Below are 24,892 nucleotides of genomic sequence, written 5' to 3'. Positions count from 1 at the left end.
CTGGTTGAAGTCCCCTTTGAGGACTAGGGCTTGTGACCATGAGGCTGCTCCTCTCTGTCTGTGGAGGTACTCATGTCCTTGGTCTCCCTGGTGAGGCAGCCTGTTGCAGAATCCCACAGTAATGCCACCTGCCCCCGCCCTCCCTTTAATCCTGACCGATAAGCCTTTGGTTGGCTCCTCAACTCCCAGGTGGAGTTACACGCATTTCAACAGGACAAGACACTAGTGTGCACAGAGGCATTGAAATTGCCCTCCCCACCACCAGAAGCTGACTTACAGGCCAGAGTGGCTGGAATTCCTTTGTGCTGCCCTTGAGGTGCTTTCTTGCTGACCTGAGATACATCTCCAGGCCCGGAGAACCTCTTGCTGGCCCTGGTATCAAAACAGTAAGAGCTGGATGGACTGAGGTTCCCCTCCCCTCAGCAACTACAGTAGCTCTTAACATTTCTACTCAGTGGCTGAAGCAGTCCTTACTGCTCTTCAAATATGGAATCCAACATTTCAAATTTTTGTCCAGTGGGAGAAATGGAAGGAGAAATTATGAATAATCAAACTTTGAAGTATGTTCTCTAAGATACCAGAAAAAGTTTCAAACATGGGGAAACTTAGCAATAATACAAGCTTCTTGGCTCCTGCAAAGATCTACTGAAATCGATTGGCCAAGTTTTTGAGAACTATTACAGTTTTAACAACTGTGGGGCAGGGAAGAGGCAGGGTGGGAAGGGGATGATATTCTTGGCAAAAGGAAATAAATAGTGGTTCTAACACATATGTCCTGACTTTAAGGCATAGGTGTATGTGTCAATGACAGTCATTAAAAAAGAAGCACACGCAATGGTAGAACATGTTCCCAGGATGTGCCTAATCCCCAATGGCAGCCAATGCATCTTAAGTACTTCCTCGAAATATTGGGCACGAGCAGACATCAGGCATGAACGTTTTCAGAGCGAGCAGATTAAAGCTGTAAGAATTAGGAGCTAAAAGCTACCAAACGGAGGGCACAACCTGAGTGGCCGTCCCTGAACCGGCCTGTTTCAGCTGTGACCCATTCCTGCAGGAACACGCGGTACGTGGCATGAAAGCACCGTGTAACATTGTACTCCTTCATGCGTAGAAAAGCCTGACCCAAGCTGGAGCTTGCAGCGGCTCACAAACGTGCCTAATGGTGTTAGCGGGGAACAGGGTCCCCACAGAAGGGTGGACGGGGCTTTGCTGAACAACGCGGATTCCAGGGTCATTCGGTACCGGAGGTCTCCCCCCGCCCTGCATTCCCTCTCCTCCAGTCTCCTGCCGCCTCGAGGCGCGGGCAGGACGGCGGAGTCCCCAAGCAGCCCTCCCTCCCTTCCTCTCGCTTCCTCCTCCAGCCTCCTCACTTCCCACGGCGGAGGCTGCCACACACCGACCGCCGACGGGGCGGAGGCGGCAGCAGCGGGGACATCGGTGCGCGGCGCCTCCGAGCGGCCGCGGGGCAGCTCCCGACGGGCCCCGCCGCACCGGGGGCGGACAGCAGGACTGCCCCCGCTCGCGGAGAGCAGAAGGGCGGCGGCCGCGGCTCGCCCCGGGTCTCGAACGCCGGGGCGGTGCGGGCCGGCGGGGGCGGAGCCGCGGCCGTGACGCGGCGCTCCGGCGGCGGCGGGGCCGGCACTGGCGGGCGGGCGGGCGGGGGCTCTCTCGGCGCGGGGCTTGTGCGCTGCGGCCCCGGGTGCTCCGGCGGCGGCAGCAGCGCTTCGGCCGGGGGAGGAGGTGCCAGACTCCGGCGCCGCGTGCGGGCAACGAAGGGGAGCGGAGTGGCTGCTGAGGCGGCCTGAGGAGGAGTAGGAGGAAGGGAGCAGGGAGCAGCGCCGCTTGGTCGGCCCGGCGGTGCTGCTGCCGCCACTTCCCCGCTGGGCTCTCTCCTGCCCGCGAACTCGATCCGCTCCGGGAAACTCTCGGCTCGCCTCTCAGCCGCGCCGGCGGGGTCTCGACACGGGTCTCGGCCCCGGCGCGGCGGGCGGGGGAAGGGGGTGCGGGGGGCAACTTCTCGCACTTCTCCGGAGAAGGATTTGGGCCGCCCCGCTCCGGGGGCGGCGGCGCCTGCGGTCCCCGCCGCGGCGGGAGAACTTTCGCCTCCGATCGCGGGGCGGCGAGAGGGGCCCGGGTGCGCCGGCCGCGGCGGGAGCAGCGCGGCGGCGGCGGCGCCGGCCCGGCAGCCGCGGAGATGAAGCTGAGCCGGCAGTTCACGGTGTTCGGCAGCGGGGTCTTTTGCGTGGTGATCTTCTCCCTGTACCTGATGCTGGACCGCGGCCACTTCGACCATCCGAAGAGCCCCCGGCGGGAGGGCACCTTCCCCAAGGTGAGTGGGGCGGCGGCCGGGGCGCGGCGGGCGGAGGTGGAGGGGCAGGCGGCGGTGCCGCCACCACCGTCCCCCCGCCGCTGCCGGGGGTGCCGGAGCGCCGAGGCGCGGCGGGGACGAGGCGCGGCGGCTGCGGGGCCGGCGGGGCGGGGGCCGAGCGGGGCCGCCTGCGGGCGGCGCTGGTGCCGGCCCGGCGCGGGGCTGCGGCGAGAGCGGGCACAGCCCGGGCGCGGGGTCTGGCGGGGGTGGCCCGGGCGGGACGGGACGGGGCCGCGCTGCGGCGGCTCCGCGGGCGGCTCTCCGGTCGCGGAGCGGGGTGCGGGGCGTGCGCGGGCAGGACGGGGAGAGCTGAGAACTCGGGACCTCAGCCGTGTCAACAACAGGTAGGTTTAGGGAAATGCTGACTTGGTGGCTGCTTTCCTTTCCGCTGAACCGTGCTTTGGTGCCGTAACTGGCTGACCCGACTGCTCCGCATGGTTAAACGACGCCGTTCTTCAGTTCTTCGCTTTCCTGTGTTGGCTGCGTGGCAGAGAAGTTTAAAAGCTGTGTGTCGTGGTTGTGTTCTAATAAGAAATGTTTGCCCATGAGAAGAAATATGTATTTCAGAGAGGACGTGGTTTGCTATGCAGAACGGCAGAATACTGCTGCCTATCCACAGCTGCGTGTTCTTACAGACACAAAACCCCAGCAAAACCCCACCACGTAGAATACAAAGTTATAACCTGTTTCTGCTTGCACTACTTGGTACTTATTTTAATTTTTTTTTAACAGACTGAATGAAAGTATATTTTAGTATTGGAGTGAGACTTCAAGTGAATAAAAGAACTCTGAAGGCTTAGTTTAAAAGTAACAATTATCCCTCTGTTAGAACCATTCTTGTTTCGTTCAGTGCAAAAGTAATAATTGATATCATTTTTTTAGCGGTAAAGACAGAAGCCTCGACTTAAATGTAAAGAAATAGAGCAGATCTGTTCTGCCTTTATTCTTTCAAGTTACAGTTCAGAGGTCAGCCTTTAGTTTTTGCAGGAAGGAAGAGAACAAGAGGAGGAGGAGAAGAGGAACAAGACAAGGCTGGCTACAGCAGCTGTGTCTGTTCAATGTGTAACTCCAGCAGGACAGTAAAGCCACATGCGGCTTTTGTAAAAGCTGAGTACAAGTGCTGCTTTGGGGATATGGTCAGTATCTTATGTGAGGAAATGAGTTAATGTGTCATTATTCAACCGGCTGAGTTTAATACAGGTGAAGTATGTAACAGGAAATCTCATCCATGGGTGTTGTTTTCTATTTTTAGTGTTAGATTTTGGGTTGAAATAGTTGAGTGAACAAGGATTTATTAGATGTGTTTTGTCTTCCATTGTCAGTGTCTTGCAGTTGAAGTTCCTGTCCTACAGTGTAATCCCGGTTGGATGTGTAACATGGTCTTACCTCTTGTGAGCATGGGTTTGGTACTTAATCTGTTTTCAGGCCTCTTCCTTCTAGGTGGTGTAGTCAGCTAGAGACAAACGTTTCTCCTTTCATCCTCCTCCCTCCCCTTGGTCTTCTAGAACAGTCTGTCGCTATTTACTCTTTTTGCCTTTTACATGTCTAGATTTCTTTGAGGCTTCTGATTCTCACTGGAGAAACTTCTGCCTCTCACTTGTTCTTTCTTTGGGTGAAACAGTTACCTTTTCCTTTCTTAATGCTATATCTTTTGAGATGAAATTAATATTATTTTGTCATTTCCTTTTGCTATGCCTATGATAGAAATGTTTCACTTTGTTACAGCTGTGAAACCTCTGACACCTAGCAAATGCTTTCAGAGTTTTTTAACATCAGTTTCAAATAAATGCAAAAGATGAAGAGTGGAATAGAAGCCTCCAGAAATATGTGAGAGAAACACTTTAATACTACTATCTCAGCTGACAAAAAGTTGTTTGTGTTAGTGCAGTGTTGCCAGAGCTCAAAGTACTGTAAATGAAACTAGCCACAGATGTAAAACCTTCAGGCTGTTTTTGTTTGTAAAAAACTATGGCAGCAGACAGTAGATTTAATAATGCATTCTCTTTTTTTGATTACAAAGGCCAGAATTTTTTAGCTTAGAAAAAGGAATTGAGACTTTTTTTTTTCCTTCAGATGTTACTGATTTGATTCGCTTCATACCTCTCCGTTTTGGCAACGTGCTTTGCTGTTCCTCTGTGCAGCTCTGGTTAACAGCACACGTCACCTTTCATGTCCCGGAAGTTGCACATTGATTAGTTTGTTCTTTCTGACCTACGTGGCTTACAGTTAGCTCAGCGAAGAGAAGTGGGTACTTTTGGAAGCAGTCCCCTGTTTAGCTTATAAGCATTTGCTATTTAGGTATTCTGTCTGAACTCGAGATGGGATTTTTCAGGTGGTAGTGCCTGTTGAGCTGCATTCACCTAGAGTGTCATGATACCTAGTGCCAGTAGTAAAATAAGTTATTAGAACTGCTGCTCCATTTTCATTTCTACATTTTTTCCAAAGCAAGATGCCTTCTCTTTGCCTGGTCTCAAGGTAGCTTGCATCAGACTCAGTCTTCTCTTAGGCTTCTCCGTGTAGGTCGGTGTAATGAAGAGTTGCCCTTACAGAACTTGCTCACTAGTTTGAGAGTTCAGGACACCAACAGAAGTGTCCTGCAGAAAAATTTTTGGGCAAGATCTCCCAAGATGGATGAATATTCATAGACAGATATCTTTATGTGCTTTTTAACCAAATATTTAAATGCTGTGGTACAAATATTTATTCACTGCGGTGCTAAACAGAACTCATGGTCAGGCTTGGGACACAGCATTGACTTTGTGTCTTTTTTGGTGTTTGTGTTGCAAAAGCTGGCATCAATAGTCAGTTTCACTGTGAGTGTTTGCCACATTTATCCATGCTAGGGTTACATGTTACAACATTGTGCAGCGATGAGCTCAAGGTGCAGGGAGAGCCTTAGGTGAATTTTTAGGTTATTATTGTACCAGTTGTCAGTACAGATCATTGTGTAAGATTCTTCTAGTACAATATAGTGGGGAAAGGGTTGAGTATGTTGGTTTTGTTAGCAATAATACAATATTCTCTCAGAAATCATGTGTGACTGCAGAGTGGAGAAAGGTTCAAAGTGGTGCTTAGTCCTATGACATTGCCTGTGTAACAAGTGTCATGTACGAGTGATGTGTGGGCTAAATTGATAACTACTGAGTGAAAGCTACATTCAAATCAAGTCTGAGAAGACATCCATAAGCAGCTTATCTTGAAAAACTTGTGTTATTGTCTACAGATGAATACCAGATCCTGATAAACCCATATGAACCTATTCTGGATTGTGGACTCATATAGAAGAATAAAAATAGTTAGCCTAATGGCTTTCTCAACTAACTTTACTATCACTTATAACAGATCCGTAAAATCTGTTCATTTACAGAAGGTTGTGGAGTGTTTATTTGGTTTCTAGGGTTTCACCTAAGCATGCATGGCACATATTAAAAGTCCAATTAAAAAAAAAAAAAAAAAGTGGAGGGTTTGTTTGTAATTGTATCTTGCATTAGAAATATATGCCCTTTATGTAGTCTTACATTGAAAGATAATTCTTAGTGAATTTTATGGCTAAGCAAGGGGAAATGACATCACATTGAATCATACTCTGTCACTACCTGGCAGGTAATGCTTTGAACTTGAGCTTTTTCCTCTAACCACTTTTTCACATGGCTTGGTTTAGCTTTTATGGGACAATATCTCTGCACTGTGTGAAAGGTTGTTTCTGAAAATACAGTTGTGGAAGTCAAGCCTGCTCTGATTCTGTGGATAAATGGACCAGCTCCAAGAGATACTTTATTTTGGTTTTGTTATTTTCTTTAAACTTTATTAAAAGGCAAAGCAGAAACAAACAGCAACGTCCATGCTTACCATTTTACTTTTCCTAAACAACTGTTATTTGAATAAGATCTCTCTGTGTTTTCTTCCCCACCTCCCTCTTTGACCACCATTATTTGAAGCATACTCTCATCTCATGTCTGTTAACTGCTTTTATGAACTCACTGATTGCACTGAATCAAAGGGAGGTGATCAAGTACAGTTTCTCTATAAGTAGCTGACTTGATTTTTTTTGGTTTCTTTTTTGGTTCCTGTGTCCTTCAGCAAATCATTAAGTGTCCTGGCAGTTAGTACTGCAGAAGCTTGTTGTTGTATTCATGCTTACACAATGCATCAGATGCTCCAGGATAAATATCACAAGTGGTGATTGTTCCTGTATGGAGTGTTATTTCATCTGAGTTTGCCAATTTGACAGTAGTTCCACCTGGCCAAAATAGGAATCACAGTTGGGTGGAGCAGTAGTGGCAGGAAATTAGGACCAAGTACATGGCAGAAACACCAGAGTTCTCTGATCTGTGTGTTGTACAAAGGCACCCTATGAACTTTATTCTGGGGTTCTGCAGAGGTATCACTTCCCCTACTGTAAGGAAGCTCTGCCTTCAGTCAGCCCTGAGTCTCCACTGGGCTCATGCTTGATAGGTACCATGCTCCATAGATACACTATAAATACCTTTTCCAGCTGAAGCTTTGCTATATACATTGCCACAGTGAAGTAGCTGAAATCAATGGCTCACATGGAGTATAAAAACACGTTTTGATGCTCCATGTTCTTAGTAACTGGTGTGTTTTCATGAGCTCATTTGGGAGCTTTATGACCTTTGTTATATAACAAGGAACCGGACTTAGCTTTGTAGAAGTATTGGAAGCAGAATAGTCAGGTATTTAGGAAATGTTTGTTTGTCACTCTAAAATGTGAATAGTGATAGTTAAGGTTGTACATCATTTCAAAGTACTCTTTTTTTGACGTCTGAGCACTGAAAAACTGGGCGCAGTGACTTTTACTAGCATTCTTAGGAGTTTTACATCAGAGGAGATCAAGTGTTGAGTGAAGAAATCCACAGAAGGAATCAATTTTTCTGGATTTGAAACATGTTGACTTATTTAAAAACAAACAAACAAATTCCTATTAACAACACTTAGTAAGTTCACAGTCTAAAAGCCTTTGAATATCATGGAAATGATCTTGAGTGCAAATAATGAAAATTTAGGATTATTTCTGCTGAGCTTCTAGTACTTTGCAAAGCAGGAGCAGCCGTCTTTGTGAACATAATTACAGGTCAGTACCAATTCTTTTATTTTCCTAGTGTTCACAGAGCGTATTTGTTTTTGTTGCTTGCACATTTTGTGTAAAGTTCTGTCTAAGCAGCAGTCAAGCAGAAGCTATTAGCCTCCTTCAATTACAGTCTCTAAATCTGGTGCGAAATGTTGAGCAAAATGTATTTTACAGAATATATATTCTACAAAACAGTAACTCTAATTGAGCACATCCTTCTGCTACCAAGAGTCATTGCCTAACTTAACTGTATCAACTAAACGAAGAGAGGTTTTCTAGTTCTTACTTGAGCTTTTCTTTGTCTGATACATTATTTTAAGTTTTGACTTGTTTGAATGAAAATAACCATTATTAAAGTTCTTACTCTTAGTGGCGGATAAGCCATGCTTCACTTTTGTACTGCTAGACATTTAAATAAAGATTCAGCATAGGATAGGGAGGAGGATCAAAAAGGAGATGAACACAAAATGGATCAGTCACAGCAGCAGTGGACATTTTTCAGTTTAATTGACTTAGAAATCTGGAAATATTCAGTTTATTCTCCTTGCCTTCAGGTCAGTGATGGTGGTGTCAAAAGTAGTCCCTGACAGCATGCCTTATATTTGTCTCTGTAAATGGCATGAAACATAAGTCTACTGTAATAGTACATTAAACATTCTTGTTATTGCTGCCTCTGGTGATAAAGCAAAATGTGGAAGTCCATCAGCTTCTTAAAATCTATTTGTTGTTGCATCTTTGGATTAGAACTTTGTGATTCTTTTAAGAGAACAGACTTTTGTAGTTATTTAATTCAGAAGAATTCCAGTGTCTCTGTAAAGTGAGCTTTTTTAGAATAGTGTTTTAAAGGTAGGAAATTACTAACAAGGTTACTTATGTTATTTTCATTGTCACAGATATGCATAAGCCCTCTGTATGGATCAGTAAAGCCTTTAAACCTTGATTTGTCCTTTTAACTGAAACATTGTATGCTTGTTTTTTGTTCTGTATCCTCCCTTGCAAAGAGAATGCATGCTGAAACAGTGTGATCAAATATTAAGCTTTGATGGTACACTGGGTTGCATTTTTGACTTGTAACTGCTTTTTTTTTCTGTGCAGGAGGTGACCATTTAATTGTGTATTTGGTATGTTCTCTTCACTGCTCTGATAGAGAACAGAGAATGCATCCTGGTCTTACCATCTTGATAAGCTGGCATCTCATCAGAGTTTATATCAAGATTTTGAAAAAGATAGCATGTGATTTCTAGAGATGTACCTGGATATAATCACTGGCAAGACCAGTGCAGAAAACTGTTATGATGACTGCTGTTCAGTGCAGCCAGAAAATGAGACTTCGAGTCCAGTTTCCTCACTGCTTACTGTAGTGAATGTGGATAGGCAGTGACCTTGAATTCCACATCCTTCGGAGAGCTATGTCCATTGTGGTGTTCCGCTTTCTTCACCGCAGATCTTTGGTACACCAGAGCCTCTAACGCAGGACACTGACAGCTCCTTTGTGGTCTCCTGTTGTTTCATGTGGGTGAGAAAGGGAATGGGCTCTGGCTTGTTTCAAACCAAGCACTCGGTGGTTGCTGGCTGAGTCTGGATGCAAATAACCAAATTCCAGCTGACATAACATCAGAAGTCTCTAATCTGGATTTTCCTCTGCCTGTCTGTTCCTATGAGATATCCTCATCTGTGGGCCTGTCATAGTCTCTCTTCAATTATTTGAGCTAGCTGTCTTTTTCCTGATGAAGTGATCACTAGTGGCCTGTTGAAAGCCACTGCATTTAGAGAAGGAGTGTGTGTTCACTCAGGAAATGAAAGTTCCAACTAACATATTTTCCACAATGTACAGTGTTTAGATAGGAGAAACTGAACACTCTCTACTTCCTCAGAATAAAACACGTTGCTCTCCCACTGTGTTACTGGGCTTCCCTCCTTGTGTTGGGTGTCACTGTGCTCCTTTCTGGAGAGTCCTTGCGACAGATCAGGCTGGTGTCAGAAGCGAACAGAGAAGGACAAGCAGAGGGCAGTGGGAAAGCAGACTGCTCTGGAGTATTTGGGGCATGAAAACTGCTGAAGGGTTCAGAGTGACTGAAGCATAAGGAGCTGTTTATGTAGCTGATTCATGTGGTGATAGTGGCAGGTTTCTCAGGGCATCTAACAGGTGTGGACACTTGTTCCAAGTGGGAGGAAGGTGTGCGGGTCTGTGTTGCCTTCACATGAGAAAATTTTGTTGGTTAAGGCCAACCCTGTGTAAGCACAGGAGTGGTGAACAGGTGTGCTGCTCATGTGATGCCGTTCTACCAGTGCAGCTGTAGCTACTTTCAGTGGATTTGTTGGCACTTTGTGCTTCTTGTAGAAGTGCTTCCTTTGCTGTGAAGTAACAGGAGGATTGACTTTCTTGCTTTTTAGTAAGATCTTTATTTACATACTTGTGAATATATAAAGACAGAGAGAAATGAAAAAAGAAATCTGACACCAAAGTTGTTGCAAACTTTTTAACTGGTTGCATAGACTACTTCTAGTTTCCCTACGTTAAAACAAGTATGTAGATTAACAGAGCATCCTTGAATGCTATTCTCTTGTACTAAGATATACTTAGTGTATCTCCATTTTTCTGTGCAGTTAGACATTTCTCAAAGTCTTGGATGAAGGTTGCTTATTTTCTAAGAAGACTTGATGCTGTGAAGTCAGAGATAGTTCTGCTCACATGTTCAGCTAGTAAAGTTTTGTCGTTCAAGATCTACAAAGCCATGCAGAATGCAGCATTTCACATAGAATTGGTTACGGTTAAGTTGGTATATCTCTGCTCAGATTAAAAAAAGTTAAAAAAATCTCCCTGCTCACCCTTAAATGCGTGGAAAAATTGAAAACTTAATTTAAAACAAATACTGTTGGAGTATGGTTTTAGTAATGGAGAGGATCCCTGTGTTTTATCTTTTAATTAGACCTCTTTAGTGTCCCCTGTAACATGCTTCTAATCTGTTTTTCTGGTCTGTGGCTTGCAATTAATTAGATAAAACAGCTTGAGAGTAACTTCAGTTTGGTACTGTTTGGCCTTGACATTTGAAGTAAGTCAGTTGCCTTCCTTTAAAAATTTTGAAACTGAATTTATTTTCATGTGTTAAATTAATTGTTTTGAAGAGCTGCAGTGTTTTCCACATTCAGCTCATGTTTTAAAATCATTTTACTGTTGAACAGGCAGTATCTATTTAATAAGAAGAAAAGGTGAATGTGCAATGAAAATATACCTAGCTTTTGCATAATTTGTATCCATGTGAAATTTTTGTCTTGAGAATGGATTCCTGACATGAATTATTTTCATACTGAATGAAGACTGGGATCCATTTCTAGTCTGAGACACTGTTGTTTATCTTAAGTTTCATGGATTAGACATTTCACAACAAAAAGAGAAAATATTTTGATGATCTCAAAAATTTGATTTCCTGCAGTTTTAACTTGGTTATTGATTACATGTTGTTAACATATTCATGTTTTGCATTCAAGTTGATTTGGCACATTGCATGTGTAAATGCTTTAGAAGCATGATGTATCTCACAGTCTCTACAATAGAAAGGATTTTCCGTATTAATGTCCTCTGTTAGGTTCCACAATGGGAGGTCTTTGTAAGGATTTCTTTCTCCAAATGACAGAAGAATTACCTTCAAAGTTAAAGTAACATACTTTTACAGACTTCTGAAAACCAGTGTCCTAGGTAGGCTGGAACCTTGCAGCTTAAAAATTATTGCTGGTTGTATGTAGCAGCATTTGAAGTCATTGGTGTTTAAAGGTCGTCTAGTAACAAATTGCAATTTGTATGCAAGGAACTTGGTTTACAAAGAAAAATTCTTTGTCACATAGTAAATGGTAAACTGGTAGAACTTGTTACAGATTTTTCAAGGTTTAAAGTATAATAAGTTAAATGAAAGGTATGTCCTAAAGATACGAAATATGACATGACCTCCAAATTTGGAGGAAGTTTATATCTGTCTTCTAGAAACTGGCAGTATATGCCAGTGGAAGGATCAATCTAAACACTTATTTTATGAGGGGTTTTTTTGTTTGTTTGTTTGTTTTCCACTGTGTGTGTTATTGTCCTGGAGAGCATATAATTAGCTAGACGATATAAACCAGGTTGGTGGTGTATTCTGTGACCAGGCAGTTGGCAGGCTATTGCTAAGCAATATAAAACTGTTTTTGGTAAGAAGACGTAAAATACTTCTACAACATACATGAATGAGAATATAAATTTTAAACAGTTGTCTGGTTTTATGGTTGTAGAGACAGTGTCCATAGTGGTGGGATAGGTGTGAACAGTGCTTTAACTGCTTGCACACGTGGTAACTTTGAAGTGTAGTCAGGCAGGGAATGCAGTGAGGCAGGGAATGATTTATATGGATGGCAGCTGTATTGTAACTTCCTAGGAACCTGAAGATCAGAGCTTCTGTTGAGCAGCCTGTAAAGCCTCTATCAAGTATTGTTTTATATATGTTATTTTTAGATTGAGTAGCACAATAGGCTATGAGACGCTGTGTAGAGAAACCTTTCCTACTTTCGAAGCATCACAGATATTGCAAGGGAAAACACTAATTTTGTATAGAAATGTACGCACAGTATCTTTAATGTGGCATTTTAAAGATTTTAGTCTGTCTGTTTCTTTTGTGCCACCAGGGGGCATGGGACTACAGTCTGTTTATTTTTTTTTCTTTCCAGTATCCCATCATCTGCATATTGATTTCTTCTTGTTTTCAGTTCCTCAATTTTAGAAGTTTCTAGCATTTATCATTAAACTCTTGGGATTCTAGGATGTTGGTCCTACATCTCAATTAGCTTAATCTGGTTCTGTTGTCAAAATATGTATTTGTCCTTTTGGGAAGCAGCAATAGCTGTCTGCCTGTGTTGCATTTTAGAACCTGTTACTGTTTTCAGGATGTATCAATTAAGAAACGGAAACAAACAACAAGCAGTGGATCAGCACTTCGCTCAGCCCATAAAATGTGGAGACAAACCAATAGATTTAAAGAAGTACTAAAACATATTGTCTGCAAAATTACAAAGAACTTTCATAAAGGTAGACTTATAGTAATGACAGTTTAGAATCCAAAAAACTGATAGGTAGCTCTTGGTAAGGGTTTGGTTTCTGTTTGGTTTGGGTATTTTTTTATTCCTGCAGGCTTCTCAAAGTCAAGAGAATTTAAAAATTGTACACATCAATTTAGAAAGGAGACCTAATCCTTTGCAAACTACAGTTGCTGAAAAGGAAAATGCAAATATTTCAAATGTATTACTGTCAAAAGGGAAAAAAGTGTCATGTATAGATGTTGTTTCTAATATTATACTGTAGTCCTAAGAAAATAAGGCAGTGGTGCTGGGAAAAAGTCATTAAAACCATAAGTCACAGAGTAGCTGTCTCCTGATTCAATGGTATTTGTGTTGAATGTAATAGTAAAATGCAGATGCCTGAAACTGCAGCAGGTTTGGCTATTATGACAGCTGCTTGCAAAAATATCTAATCATACATTGTATATTTTGGAATCTGAACTCAACTTTAATAATAGGAAGTGACTGGTTTTTTTGTTCTCTTGTCACTTCTTGTTACATTGAAGTCATTTTGAAGAAACAAAGAAATTACTGTTATGAGGAAGTATCCCTAAGATCACGTTAAATAATCTGCCCTTTTGTGAGTTTGTAAAAGCCAGCACATTCATGCCTGATAAAAACCATACCTCAAATGATTTGGAAGGAGTGGCTAGTCCATGAGAGGGCAGTAGCATTTTGAGGTGCCCTCTGAGGAGGGCTGGGGTCCCTCCTTCATTCCAACAATACAGTGATTAGATGCTATGAAATTGCTTTGTGGGATCTGTCTCTTCCTTCCCAGTTGCTCTGGGAGATGAGTCTACTTTTTTCAATTCACATTGATGTTCTGCAGCCTTCCTCTTGTGGAGCTCTCTAGCATATCTGCAAATCCTGTTGTTTGGCAGTTGGAGATGACCTTCTGACTGAAAATGCCATTAGCTTGATCTCTCTTTTTCAGGATTTTCTTGATGGTTGTAATGGTGCAATTATATAGATTATTCCTACGATCAGGCTGTTAAAGGATCTTTTACCCCCGTACAGTGCTTTTGTTAATTTGTCTCCGACTTCCACTGAAAATCAGAAAAAGTGGTATTTATTGAGCTATTTTAAATGTATGGGAAAAACCTGAAATGTTTACAATATCCTCTTAATCCTATCACGATGTGACTGACTTGTAAAAAATCGCTTTGATGTTCTGATAAATGAGAAGATCAGATTTTTGCAAATCTATGGAAGATGTGAAAAAAGTTGAATTAGAGATAATTGCTGCTTGATACTGTGTGACTTTAAAGCGTATCTTCCTATCATTGATTAAATCTTGTGCTGTGAATTCAAGTTCATAGAGGAAAAATGTCTCTTGCTATTTTCTCTTGTACTGGAAAGAGGAAGTTCTGTGTGTTGGGTCAATACCTTATTAGTTTGTCTTTATGTAAAATATGAAATAAAGATATATTTGAATTTTCTGTGTGATCACATACTATTGTGAAACTGGTTTTTTTGTTGTTGTTGGGCTTTTCGGGTCTATCAAGAATTTTTCTGAGAAGTAATTACACCTTACTTTTTTTTTCCTCTCCCCTAGGGCCAGCTTTCAATATTGCAAGAAAAAATAGATCATCTAGAACGCCTGTTGGCAGAAAATAATGAGATTATTTCAAACATACGCGATTCTGTGATCAATCTGAGTGAATCAGTAAAGGATGGTCAAAAAAATCCAGAAGCTATAAACTTCAGTCAAGGGTCTGTTTCTGAGTTGTTCCCTTCTGCTTCAGTTTTGTTCACAGTTGATTCTGAGGATTGTTTGTTTGCTTCAAAAAGTGGAAGTCACAGTTCAGATGTACAGGTAAGCTGTATGTTTTTCTCTCTTATTGTGCTGGAGTCCTAGCTGTCACTTTGTATTTAATTCTGAAAATGTCAAGTTGCTGCTAAAAGCTTGGTACTAAGACATAATAGAATTGTTGAAGTGATTGCTGTGTTTAATAGATGTTGTGAAAGTGTTCCTTTATACCTTTTTTAAAATTCTCTGGATATTGAATGATGATTATGAAGAGCCAACATTTGGCTTAAAGAAACAAAAGCTTAAAAGTTTTTTCAAAAATCCGAACAAAATATAGTGATTATTGTCCCATCAGTTCTTTGGAAATAATTTGTTTGAGAGTCTCTTTGAGTTTCCGCAAACTGTTCTAAAACTGATGAAAAATAAACTGCGAATAGTGGATAGTCTTGGTTTAAATATATTTTACTTTTAGGGACATATGTGTAGATGAGGTTTGATGGGGAGGTAAAGAATGTTCAAGAATTAGTAATTTAAAAAACATCTTGGGTCCTGTGTTCCCTTTTGAATGTCATTTCTGTATTTCAGCATTCCTGTGCCTCCAGTTCATATAGGCGCTTTGATCAGAAGGGAGGAACATATACCATGTTGACTGGCTGGCATGAACTGGGGAGGTTGAAGTTTTGAAGTTTTTAAAGTCAAACACTTCAAGTTGAATTTATTTTGCTTTCTGGTGATGCTTGTGAGTTCATGGACTCTTATATATTCAGTTTTAATGGAGTGATTCAGGAGCACTGAGAATACTCTGTGAAGTTTGTGATCTGTACTGTTTTTGTGAGTCTTGTGGGAGTACTATAAATATTCATAGTACTCTAAAGCAAAGATTAAATTTTGCAGTCCAGCTTTCTCGTTTTAGAATTTAAAGTATTTCTATTGCAGGAGAAAGACAGCGGACTTCAGAAGAATAAGTACACATATTAGAACAATTGCAACCTCTGATGTATCGTGCTTAATGCCTTTAAACTCTTCAGGGATAGGCACCACCTCAATGTCTTTTATAGAGAAAGTAGGCTTTTTAAAGGCAATATCTGAACATCTCTTCATGTTTCTCATATGCCTTAAGACTTCTGGGCAGGGAAGTGAAACATCTGGACCTGTGGTTACAGGCTTTCAAGTTAGTGGATTATTAACAAGTTATTTGTTGTACAATCTGTTACCATGTTAGGTGATGCACATTTTTATGTGCATTAAAAATAAGTTCCAGTAAATTAAATTTGTGATAAAATATGTTGTCTTAAATTCTTGGGCATGTTAACCTGTTACGAATGGAAGGTAAAATGTACTTTCTAAAACTGCTCTTTGTTTTTTCTTCACACTTGCAGAATGTCAGAACATACATCTCCTATCACCCAATGCACCTACTACCTACCTAATGGGAGGCTGTTGTAACTAAATTGGTTTTGGATAATTCTCTTTACTTTTAAGTACATTTGCATGTTCATAAGAAGCAAGCATACTGTTCCCCTACTCACATTTTCCTTTCTTCCTTGCACAGGGAGGGAGGGCTTTAATGTTCTCTGTGCCATTTCGTTAGTACCCTCTGTTCAGCAGGTTATTCACCATCATCATTAAGTCACTTTAATATTGCTTCTGTATACAGTTAGTTTCCAGTCCTGTGAGTCTGAGCTGCATTTCAGTTATGGAATCTAAGACCTTGACTTCAGCAGAATTCCTCTAGCACCACATTACGAGCTGATCTAAATCACTGTATTTCAGTACAGTTTTACTATTTAATACTTTACATACCCTGATGTATTCTGCGTGCTCAGTTAATTTATTTGAGACATTTTCAATCATAATTTTGAGCACTTTTTGAAAGAAATAAACATGTTAATTGCTGCTGTTTGTAAACATTAAGTTAAACCCACAGATTTTTACATTACTTTTCCCATGTTTGTCCTTGGGTGGCTGAGAGCCTACAAAGTAGTAAGAGCTAATATAGGTGAGATTAAGTATTTGAATAAAAAATAACTTTACAGAGTGAAGGTAAAAGAGTCTTCACTGAATAAATCATGGAAATTTATTATAGTCTCCCATAATGGAGAAACCATTGTAAAAATGCATTCAAATATGGATTTAAAAACTTTGTGATGGTTCAGTGAGAAATATTGCTGGATTTGGTACTCAAAGACATGTGTTTACATAAAACAGAAAAAGCAAGTTGCTAACAATATGAGACCAAAAGATTCTCAGATGGGACAGCTAAAGAATATTTTTTCATGGACTAATTATAAATCAAGAAATTGTTTACTTGCTACTGTACTGTTTATAAGTAGGTAGAAAACTGTAATAGAGCCGGACACAGAAAATAAGGCTGACTTGAGAATGCTATAATTTAAGTCAAGTAAAAGACTAATGTGTACTTTTTTCCAAAAGATAAATAATAGACAGGTAATAAACCCACAAAAATGAAGACAACTGGATTAAATATGGATATGACCTGATACTTTTTCAGTTTAGGATTTCAGGAAGTATCTGGCATTTGTGCTTAGAGAAGATGGAATTCTCAATAGCCATCATGCTGAGCTGGAAGGTCTTTTAAATAATACACTGAGGTGTCTCCTGTCTTGTCCATTTCAACTACTGAAGCATCTAAGATTAGGCTTAGTAATGTTACTCTTTTTGAAAATGAGACATGAATCACTCTTTAAAAAGATGGCTTGAAGAGGCACAATCTATGCTTTTATTTCTACTGAGCAGTAGTTTAGTATTCGCTGTTAGGATGTTATGATGTTTTCATGAGATTTACATAATTTCAGCAGTTTGACTCCTTCAGTATAGAGGAAGAATAAAACCATGTAGAAAAAACACAGCTGATAACCTTTCTGATGTTTTAATGAAAAGCTTGTAGCAACATGGCTGTCTTCTGAAGCAGCCATAATGAAGAGAGGCAGCATCCTTTTTGAATTTCTATCTGTCTACTGTTTTTACAGAGTCCTTTCTTATCGTATCAGTATGTTATACTCAGACGTAAAACTGAAATACATCCATGAAATACTTTTCTTTAACTTCTTTTTGTTTTTACTAACTAGGGGCTTGGAACTTAGTCATCACTTTCAGTCGTGTAACTTGTTTGAGTGATGATGCAATTTGTAATTAATCCTTTACACAATTCATATTGAGGATGGTGTTGTATGAAAGATAAAAAAGATTTAACTTCTGTTTTTTGGATGTCTTTTCATAAGTGTAAGGTTTTCAGCCTGGTCTGGCTTTTGTTTATTACAGGGGAAGGTTTTGGGTTCTTTTTTCTTTGGCTTTTTTTTAACTGCTTCTGATTAATGTTTGAATCACAAAATGGCTGAATGGTTGAGGTTGGCAGGGACCTCTGGATGTCATCTGGTCCAACCACCTGCTCAAGCAGGGCCACCAAGAGTCAGGTGTCCAGGATCATGTCCAGGTGACTTTTCAGTATCTCCAAGGGTGGTGATTGCACTGCCTCCCTGGGCAACCTGTGCCAGTGCTCAGTCACCCTCACAGGGAAAAGGCTTTTCATGATATTCAGGAGGAACCTTCAGTGTGTACCCTTTGCCTCTGATCCTGTCTCTGGGCAACACTGGAAAGAGAGTGGCTCGACCATCTCTGCACTCTCTCTGCCTTTATTTTCCTGGGTGCTCCTTCTTGCCGTTCTTGAAGATAGGAGTGACGTTGCTTTCCTCCAGTCTTTGGGCACTTCTCCTAATCACCATGATCATTCAAAGGTTCTTAAAGGGTGACCTTACAGTGACAACAGCCAGAACTCATGGGTGCGTCCCATCAGGTCCCATGGACTTAGATATGTCCAATTAGTTCAAGTAGTCCCTGAGCTGGCCCTGTTTCAAGAAGGACATCTTCCTCAGTCCAGTTCTCTCCCCTCCTTTATGAGACCTGGGATCCCTGAAGGCTGATCTTGCTCGTAAGGACTGGGGCAAAGACGGTGTTCAGTACCTCAGCCTTTCCCATGTCCTGTGTCACCAGGTCCCCTCTCTCATTCAGCAGTAGATCCCGGCCTTCCTTTTGTCACTTGTTGCTTAAAGAAGCCCTTCTCGATGCCTTTGACATTCCTGGCTGGATTCAATCCCACCATTTGTCCTTTAGTTTTCCTAACTTTATCACTGGGTGCTCGGACAATGTTTCTGTATTCCTCCCTGTATTAGATTTGCTTGACCAGGATTTGCTGGGGGTGGGGGCTATAAGCGTGGGGGCTATACCTCCTCTTTGAGACACTGCTGGAAGTTTCCCCCATGTCTGACAGCCAGTGCCAGGTGGCTCCGAGATGGATCCACCTCTGGCCAAAGCTGGGGCAATCACATGGTAGTAACACCACTGGGATAACAGATTTAAGACAAGGGAAAACAAAGATACTGTATAGAAGTAATTGTGTCCAGAAAAGAGATGAGTGAAAATATGTGAGAGGAACAGCTCTGCAGACACCCAGGTCAATGCTGAAGGAGGAGCAGGAGGTGCTCCAGGTGCCAGAGCTGAGATTCCCTTGCAGCCCGTGGTGCAGCCCACGGTGAAGCCCCTGTGTCCCCACAGCCCATGGAGATCCACGGGGATGCAGAGATCCACCTGCAGTGCATGCAGGATCCCAGCTGGAGCAGGAGGATGCCCAAAAAAGGCTGTGATGCCATGGGAAGCCCATGCTGGAACAGGCTCCTGGCAGGACCTGAGGCCCTGTGGAGAGAGGAACCCACACTGGAGCAGATTTCCTGGAAGGACTTGTGACTCTGTGGGGAACCCAAGCTGGGGCAGGCTGTTCCTGAAGCACTGCCTGTGGAAAGGCACCCTTGTTAGAGCAGTTCATGAAGTTCATGGGAAGGACTTACATTGGAGCAGTCAACGGGGAACTTGCTCCCATGGGAGGAGTTCCACACTGCAGCAGGGGGAGGACTCCTCCCTGCCAAGGAAGTGGACAGAGAAAAAACATGTGATGAACTGACCATAACCCTTCTTCCCCATCTCCTTGCACCACTGAGGCAAGAAGGTAGAGAACTGAGAATAAAGTTAATCCTGGGAAGCAGGGAAGGGTGGGGGAAAGGTGTTTTTAAGATTTGTTTTACTTCTCATTATTGTACTCTGATTTTGATTAGTAATAAATTCAGCTAATTTCCCTAAGTCAAGTCTGGTTTGCCCATGATGGTAATCAGTAAGCGATTTCTCCTTCCCCTAATCATGACTTGTGAGCCTTTAATTATATTTTCTCTCCCCTGCCCACTTTTAGAGGAGACTGACAGAGTGGCATTGGTGAGTACCTCATACCCAGCTAGGGTCAATCCACCCCACTCTTCCATTTCCTGTCTCTGCCTTCATCCTCTGTAGGCTTCTTTTTTGTGTCTGAATTTTGCCAGGAGCTCCTTGTTCATCTGTGTAGGCCTCCTGGCATTTCTGCCTGAATTCCTACTTGTTGGGATGGACCTCCTCCACTTGGAGGAGGTGATCCTTATTACCAGAGGAGGTATTAACCAGTTTTCTTGGGCCCCTATTCCATCCCAGGGCCTTATGCTGTGGGATCTTGACAGCAAAGCATCCAGAGCATGTGCTTCTGAAGCCCAGGGTTGTGGTTTTGTATTTTGTCCCCCTCCCTCTTCTCAGGGTCCTGAACTCTACAGTCTTATGGTCACTGCAGCCAATGCTGCCATTGAGCTTCACAGCCCTGATGAGATGAGGGCACTCATGACAAGCAAGAGGTCCAGCAGAGCACCTCTCCTCACTGCCTTCTTGGTCCCTTGGATTAGGAATATGCCACTGCCATGCTCCGGGAACCTTCTGGATGACTTATGCCTGGCTGTATTGTCCCTTGTGCACAACAGAGAGTCATTGAAGCTCCCCATGAGGACCAGGCCCTGCAAATGTCTGTGGAGAGCCTCCTCTACTTGTTATCCCTGATCAGAGAGCCTGTTTGCAGACATCCACTACGCTGTCACCCATACTGGTCTGCTTCTTAGTCCTTGTCCATAAGTTCTCTGTTGGCTTCTCATCCATAGAATCCAGGAAAATCAAGTGCAATCATTAATGTGGCAGTGCTGTGTTCATCACTAAACCATGTCCCTAAGCTCCATATCCACATGCTTTTCTGTACACTTCCACACTTCCAGGGGTGGTGATTCCACCCTTTCTGTGGGCAGCCTGTGCCAGTGCTCGACCGCTCCTTCCATGATGAATTTTTTCCTAATATCCAATCTAAACATCACAGCTTGAGGCTGTTTCCTCTTGTCCTGCTGCTGTTACCTGGGAACAGAACCAGACCCAGACCTGGCTGCACCCTCCTGTCAAGGAGCTGTAGAGAGCAATAAGGTCCCCCCAGAGCCTCCTTTTCTCCAGGCTAAACACCCCCAGTTTCCTCAGGTGCTCCTCATCATACCTGTGCTCCAGACCCTTTCCCAAATTCGCTCCCTTCTCCAGACACACTCCAGCACCTCAATGTCCTTCTTGCAGTGAGGGGCCCAAAACTGGATGCAGGATTTGAGGTGCCTCACCAGTGCTCAGTACAGAGGGACAATCACTTCCCTGGTTCTGCTGGCCACATTGTCTCTGATACAGGCCAGGAAGCTGTCAGAGAGGCACCCCAACATGCTATTTTACCAGGAAGGATTTTGGGGATTTCTTTGTGATTGTGCCTTGTAGGTTCTTCCTTGCTTATCAAAAAATGTTGGAGGTGACCCAATTTTATTGATTTATTATATTACATATTTTTTAAACCCTTCCATGTCACATCATTCCTGCCCACTACTCCCTCACAGGGCTGCTGCTGACTCTCTCTGTCCCCTTTTATTCTCAGCCACAAGCTGTCCTTAACAGGTCAGCCATCTCCCTGGCAAAGGTACCTCTGATGCCCTTAGTTGGATCTCATCTCTCCCAAGCAGACACAGATATGAAAACAGGGTGAGAGAACTCCAAACACCAATTCCGAAGCTATTTATTGATCTATACTATCAGTGTCCTCCTCTCACACTCTTACCCCCCTCACTGGTGGATAGAAGAGGACACCACCTGTGACCTCAATTACCTGCAGTCAGTTTTGATGCAGTCTGGGTTGCCTCTGAGAGTTTCACTGATACCCACATGGAAGGACAACAAGGGATAGTAGCCATTAAGTTGGACAAGCTTCGACAGTTCCTCTACGATATGCATGATTCAGGCCTTTGCAAGGCAGCGAATGTCTCTAGAAGATGGGTCATGTCATCGAAGCAGTTATATCAGACAACTGTTGATAAGGATTCCAAGACCTATTTCCTGAATTGCAGTTTCTGTCTCTTGAGCTCGTAGTCATATCAGCGTGGTTTGAAATAGCTGTGAAGTTGTAGATGTCAGGGAAAAAAATTATGAATGTTATGTTTCGTACTGTAAAAATTAGTATCCTTCAGACTGCAGAAAGTTGCTTGTTAAATGCTGACTCCATCCATAAGAAAAACTCACAGGAATGTGTGGAATTCCATGAATTACTACTTTTTAATCAAATAATGTTTTCATGGTTGAAATGTCCAAAGAGTTTATCAGTATTAAGGCCATTCATTGTTCACTGGCAAATTGACAAAGTATGCACTTACATTTTCCTCAGAACATTGCATTGCAGAGAAAAAATACAGTTCTTCAAACTCAGATTTTAGAAAATACCGTATTTAGAAAATATGCAATAATAAAAGACTATCTATATTATCTATTATATAATATATATTATTTATTCTTTATCTAATATATAAATTAGCCCAATAGCATATTTAGAAAATATGCTATTAGGCTAACAAACTTCAGCAAAACCCTTATTTGGGCCCTTCAAGCTGACAGTACAGAATGCACAGATCTTCAAGTATTGCACCTTTGTTTTCCACTAATTAATATTGTCCAAAGATTGAAGCAATCCTAGGGGAGCAGTGATGTGACAGGATCATCTCATACAGGCCACAGATGTTTGGTGTACATGGAATCTCTCACATGTTGTAGTTATCCAGTGCACATTGCAGGCCCAGCTGAGGCTCTGCTGGATGTAGGATTACTGGGTTTTATTCCCTTCTTACCTTACTTAGTTCCCTTTATATCTTAAGCTAAAAGCCTGTGGTGGATTGACCTTTTCTGGCTGTCAGATTCCAACCCCTCCAAGGTTAACCCACTCCTCTTCCTTTAGGCATCCAAATCTGGGTCTTGAGGATTAAGAGATGGGGAGTGGCGATGGCCGAAACTTGGACTGAACATTTCCAGAGTGAAGTAACTGGGGGGATTCTTTTGTTGTTCTTATGAGGTGAAAGGACAAGGAGTGGAGATCTACCTTGTATGTGGGTGTGTGTAAAAATTTCCACTTTCTCAGTGTCTTAGTGTGGGAAAAGTTTTTTGTAAATGTAAGTGAAGTTTGTGAAGACTATGTGATGAATATGTATTTTATTGACTGTTCTTATGTGTTTAACAGAGGTGAGGGTGGAATGCTCTGGCAGATGTCTAGGTGTTGGCAGTGAGGGGCTCCAGTATCTGTGAGGAGAGGCCAGTCCTGCCCTGTGCCAGACACAGCTCCAAACCCACCACAGGATACAGCCTCCACCAGCAAAGAGTGGTAGTACTTCTGGCAGAATTGGTTTTAGGAAGGTAAAATGCTGCCTGTCAGTGTGGTATAAGGCTAAAAAAGGGGGAGAAACAGTCCTGTGAACACCGTGGTCCTTGATGGAGGAAGCAGAGAAGGTATTCTAGTCACTAGAGCAGGTGGGGAAAACCACAGTGGAGCAAGTTTTTCCCTGAAACTGGTGGAGGACCTCATGCCAGAGCAGGTATATATTTTCAGGAGCAACTGGAGCCCATGGTAGATCCACACTAGAGGAGTTCCTGAAGTGCTGTGGCTTGTGGAAGGGTCCCCATGCTGGGGCAGGCAAAAAATTGGAGAAGCAGAGAGTGACAGAGAGGAAACATTATGGACTGATCTCTCACTATCCAACTCTGTTTTAATTGGCCACAGATTAAGTTAATGTTCCCGAAGTCAGGTCTTTTTTTTTCTGTGATGGAAATTGTTATTATCTTCACCCATAATATTTTATATTTCTCCCCCTGTTCTGTTGATGAGGAAAAATGAGAGATCAGCTGGGTGGATGCGAAAGTCAACAATTGCAAGGCCTTAATTTCTTTAGTCAGATATTTGTTACAGATGTCTGTAGTTTTTTTTAGGTTTTCCTAGCAGGACAGAAAGCATCTTACCACTGGGAAGTTTTAACTCTTGTGGTGTTCAAGTAGCAAATGACTGCTATAGTGGTCCTTTTTTTGTGTAGATGAATTGGGTTTTGTAGAAAGTTTGTCAAGTATACAATTGTATTCTAACATGGGTTTGGAATTGATTGAAGTTTAGTTATTAAACTAGGGTGTCAGGAATTGGCTTGTCTGATGTCAATTCCTGTTCGTATCTTGTTTTCTTTCTTAAAAACAAACCAGAGCATTACCAAAAAAAATTCCTTGAATCTCCTATTAATAGCCTCTCTTTGAAGCTGTAGGGTGTTCCCTAAGTTTCATAGGAGCTTGTTACAGTAATTCTATAGTTGCTTTATTTATCTGTATCCTTTTTATTTGCATTGAGAAGTGAAATATGTCCTTCCTTGTACAATTAGTGTACTGGGCAACAGGAAATGTACAAGAAGCTTTGTTATAGCAGTTGACTACAGTTATCAACATTTTTTCTTGATAGCTTCTTTCAGTTCCTTTTTGTGAGTTTGCCATTTGCCTTGATATCTCTCATGTTGTCATTCCTTCTTGCTCAGTTTATTTTCTTCATTTCCTGCATTCCGCTGTTTAGTGTACTGTGCAATTCTGTATAATCCTCTTCATACCCTCCTGCCCAATGCCATTGTGAGCTGCTGTAATTTTTTTGACTTAAGGCTTAAATCCTGCTGTTTATCTAATCAATGTCAGTTTCCTCAGAACAGAGCTGGCCAAATGCTCTTCTTCCTGCCAGCTATGTCTTGGGTGTCCTAGTGTGATTTGAAACTTGCTCTCATTTGTCAGTTTTCTATTCATTTGGCTCGTCATCTCTCCCTCTGTAATGAACGAGCTGATCCATTTGAGGTGAAAACAGCTTTGTTTTTTAATAGCAGAACTGTTTCTGTGAATTCATGTTTTATATTCCTTTAATTTTTCTTTTTTAGATGCTGGATGTCTATGATATTCTTCCTTTCGATAATCCAGATGGTGGCGTTTGGAAACAAGGATTTGATATCACATACAATGAAAATGAATGGGACAGCGAACCACTTCAAGTTTTTGTTGTGCCTCACTCACATAATGATCCAGGTAATATTTTAACTGTATTGATTTGAGGATCTAAAGGCTTTTGGATTAAGAAATGCATTGCCATTTCTGTTAAGATTTGGGTTTTTTTGAAGCATACCAGTTAATATGTTAGATTTAAGTCTAGCAAGGCAGATAAACAGATGTATAATTCAAGTGCCCTTGACTTCCAATGACAACTGTTATGATCCAAGTTGTATGTCTACTGAATTTATTAACTGGAGCAGAACTTCAGTGTTGAAATTGGAAAGTAACATGAATTTCTGGTAACCCATTCAGTTTATTCATTGATGCATTAAATACCGTAAAT

The 24,892-nt window shown here is 42.2% G+C and overlaps 1 protein-coding gene across 1 annotated transcript in view; it reads left to right on the top strand.

Annotated features, from left to right (window-relative positions):
* Positions 1-1,665: 1,665 nt before the first annotated feature.
* Positions 1,666-24,892, top strand: part of MAN2A1 (mannosidase alpha class 2A member 1) — a 111,957-nt gene continuing 88,730 nt past the window's right edge. The window contains exons 1-3 of the mRNA XM_032095476.1: positions 1,666-2,332; positions 14,098-14,358; positions 24,441-24,585. Coding sequence (XP_031951367.1) covers positions 2,198-2,332; positions 14,098-14,358; positions 24,441-24,585 — 541 coding nt within the window. The 5' untranslated portion in view covers positions 1,666-2,197. The remainder of the gene's footprint in view (positions 2,333-14,097; positions 14,359-24,440; positions 24,586-24,892) is intronic.

This window comes from Corvus moneduloides, chromosome Z, assembly GCF_009650955.1.
Source record: "Corvus moneduloides isolate bCorMon1 chromosome Z, bCorMon1.pri, whole genome shotgun sequence".
In the NCBI taxonomy this organism is placed as follows: Eukaryota; Metazoa; Chordata; class Aves; order Passeriformes; family Corvidae; genus Corvus; species Corvus moneduloides.
This window is presented reverse-complemented; position numbering and strand designations above follow the sequence as displayed.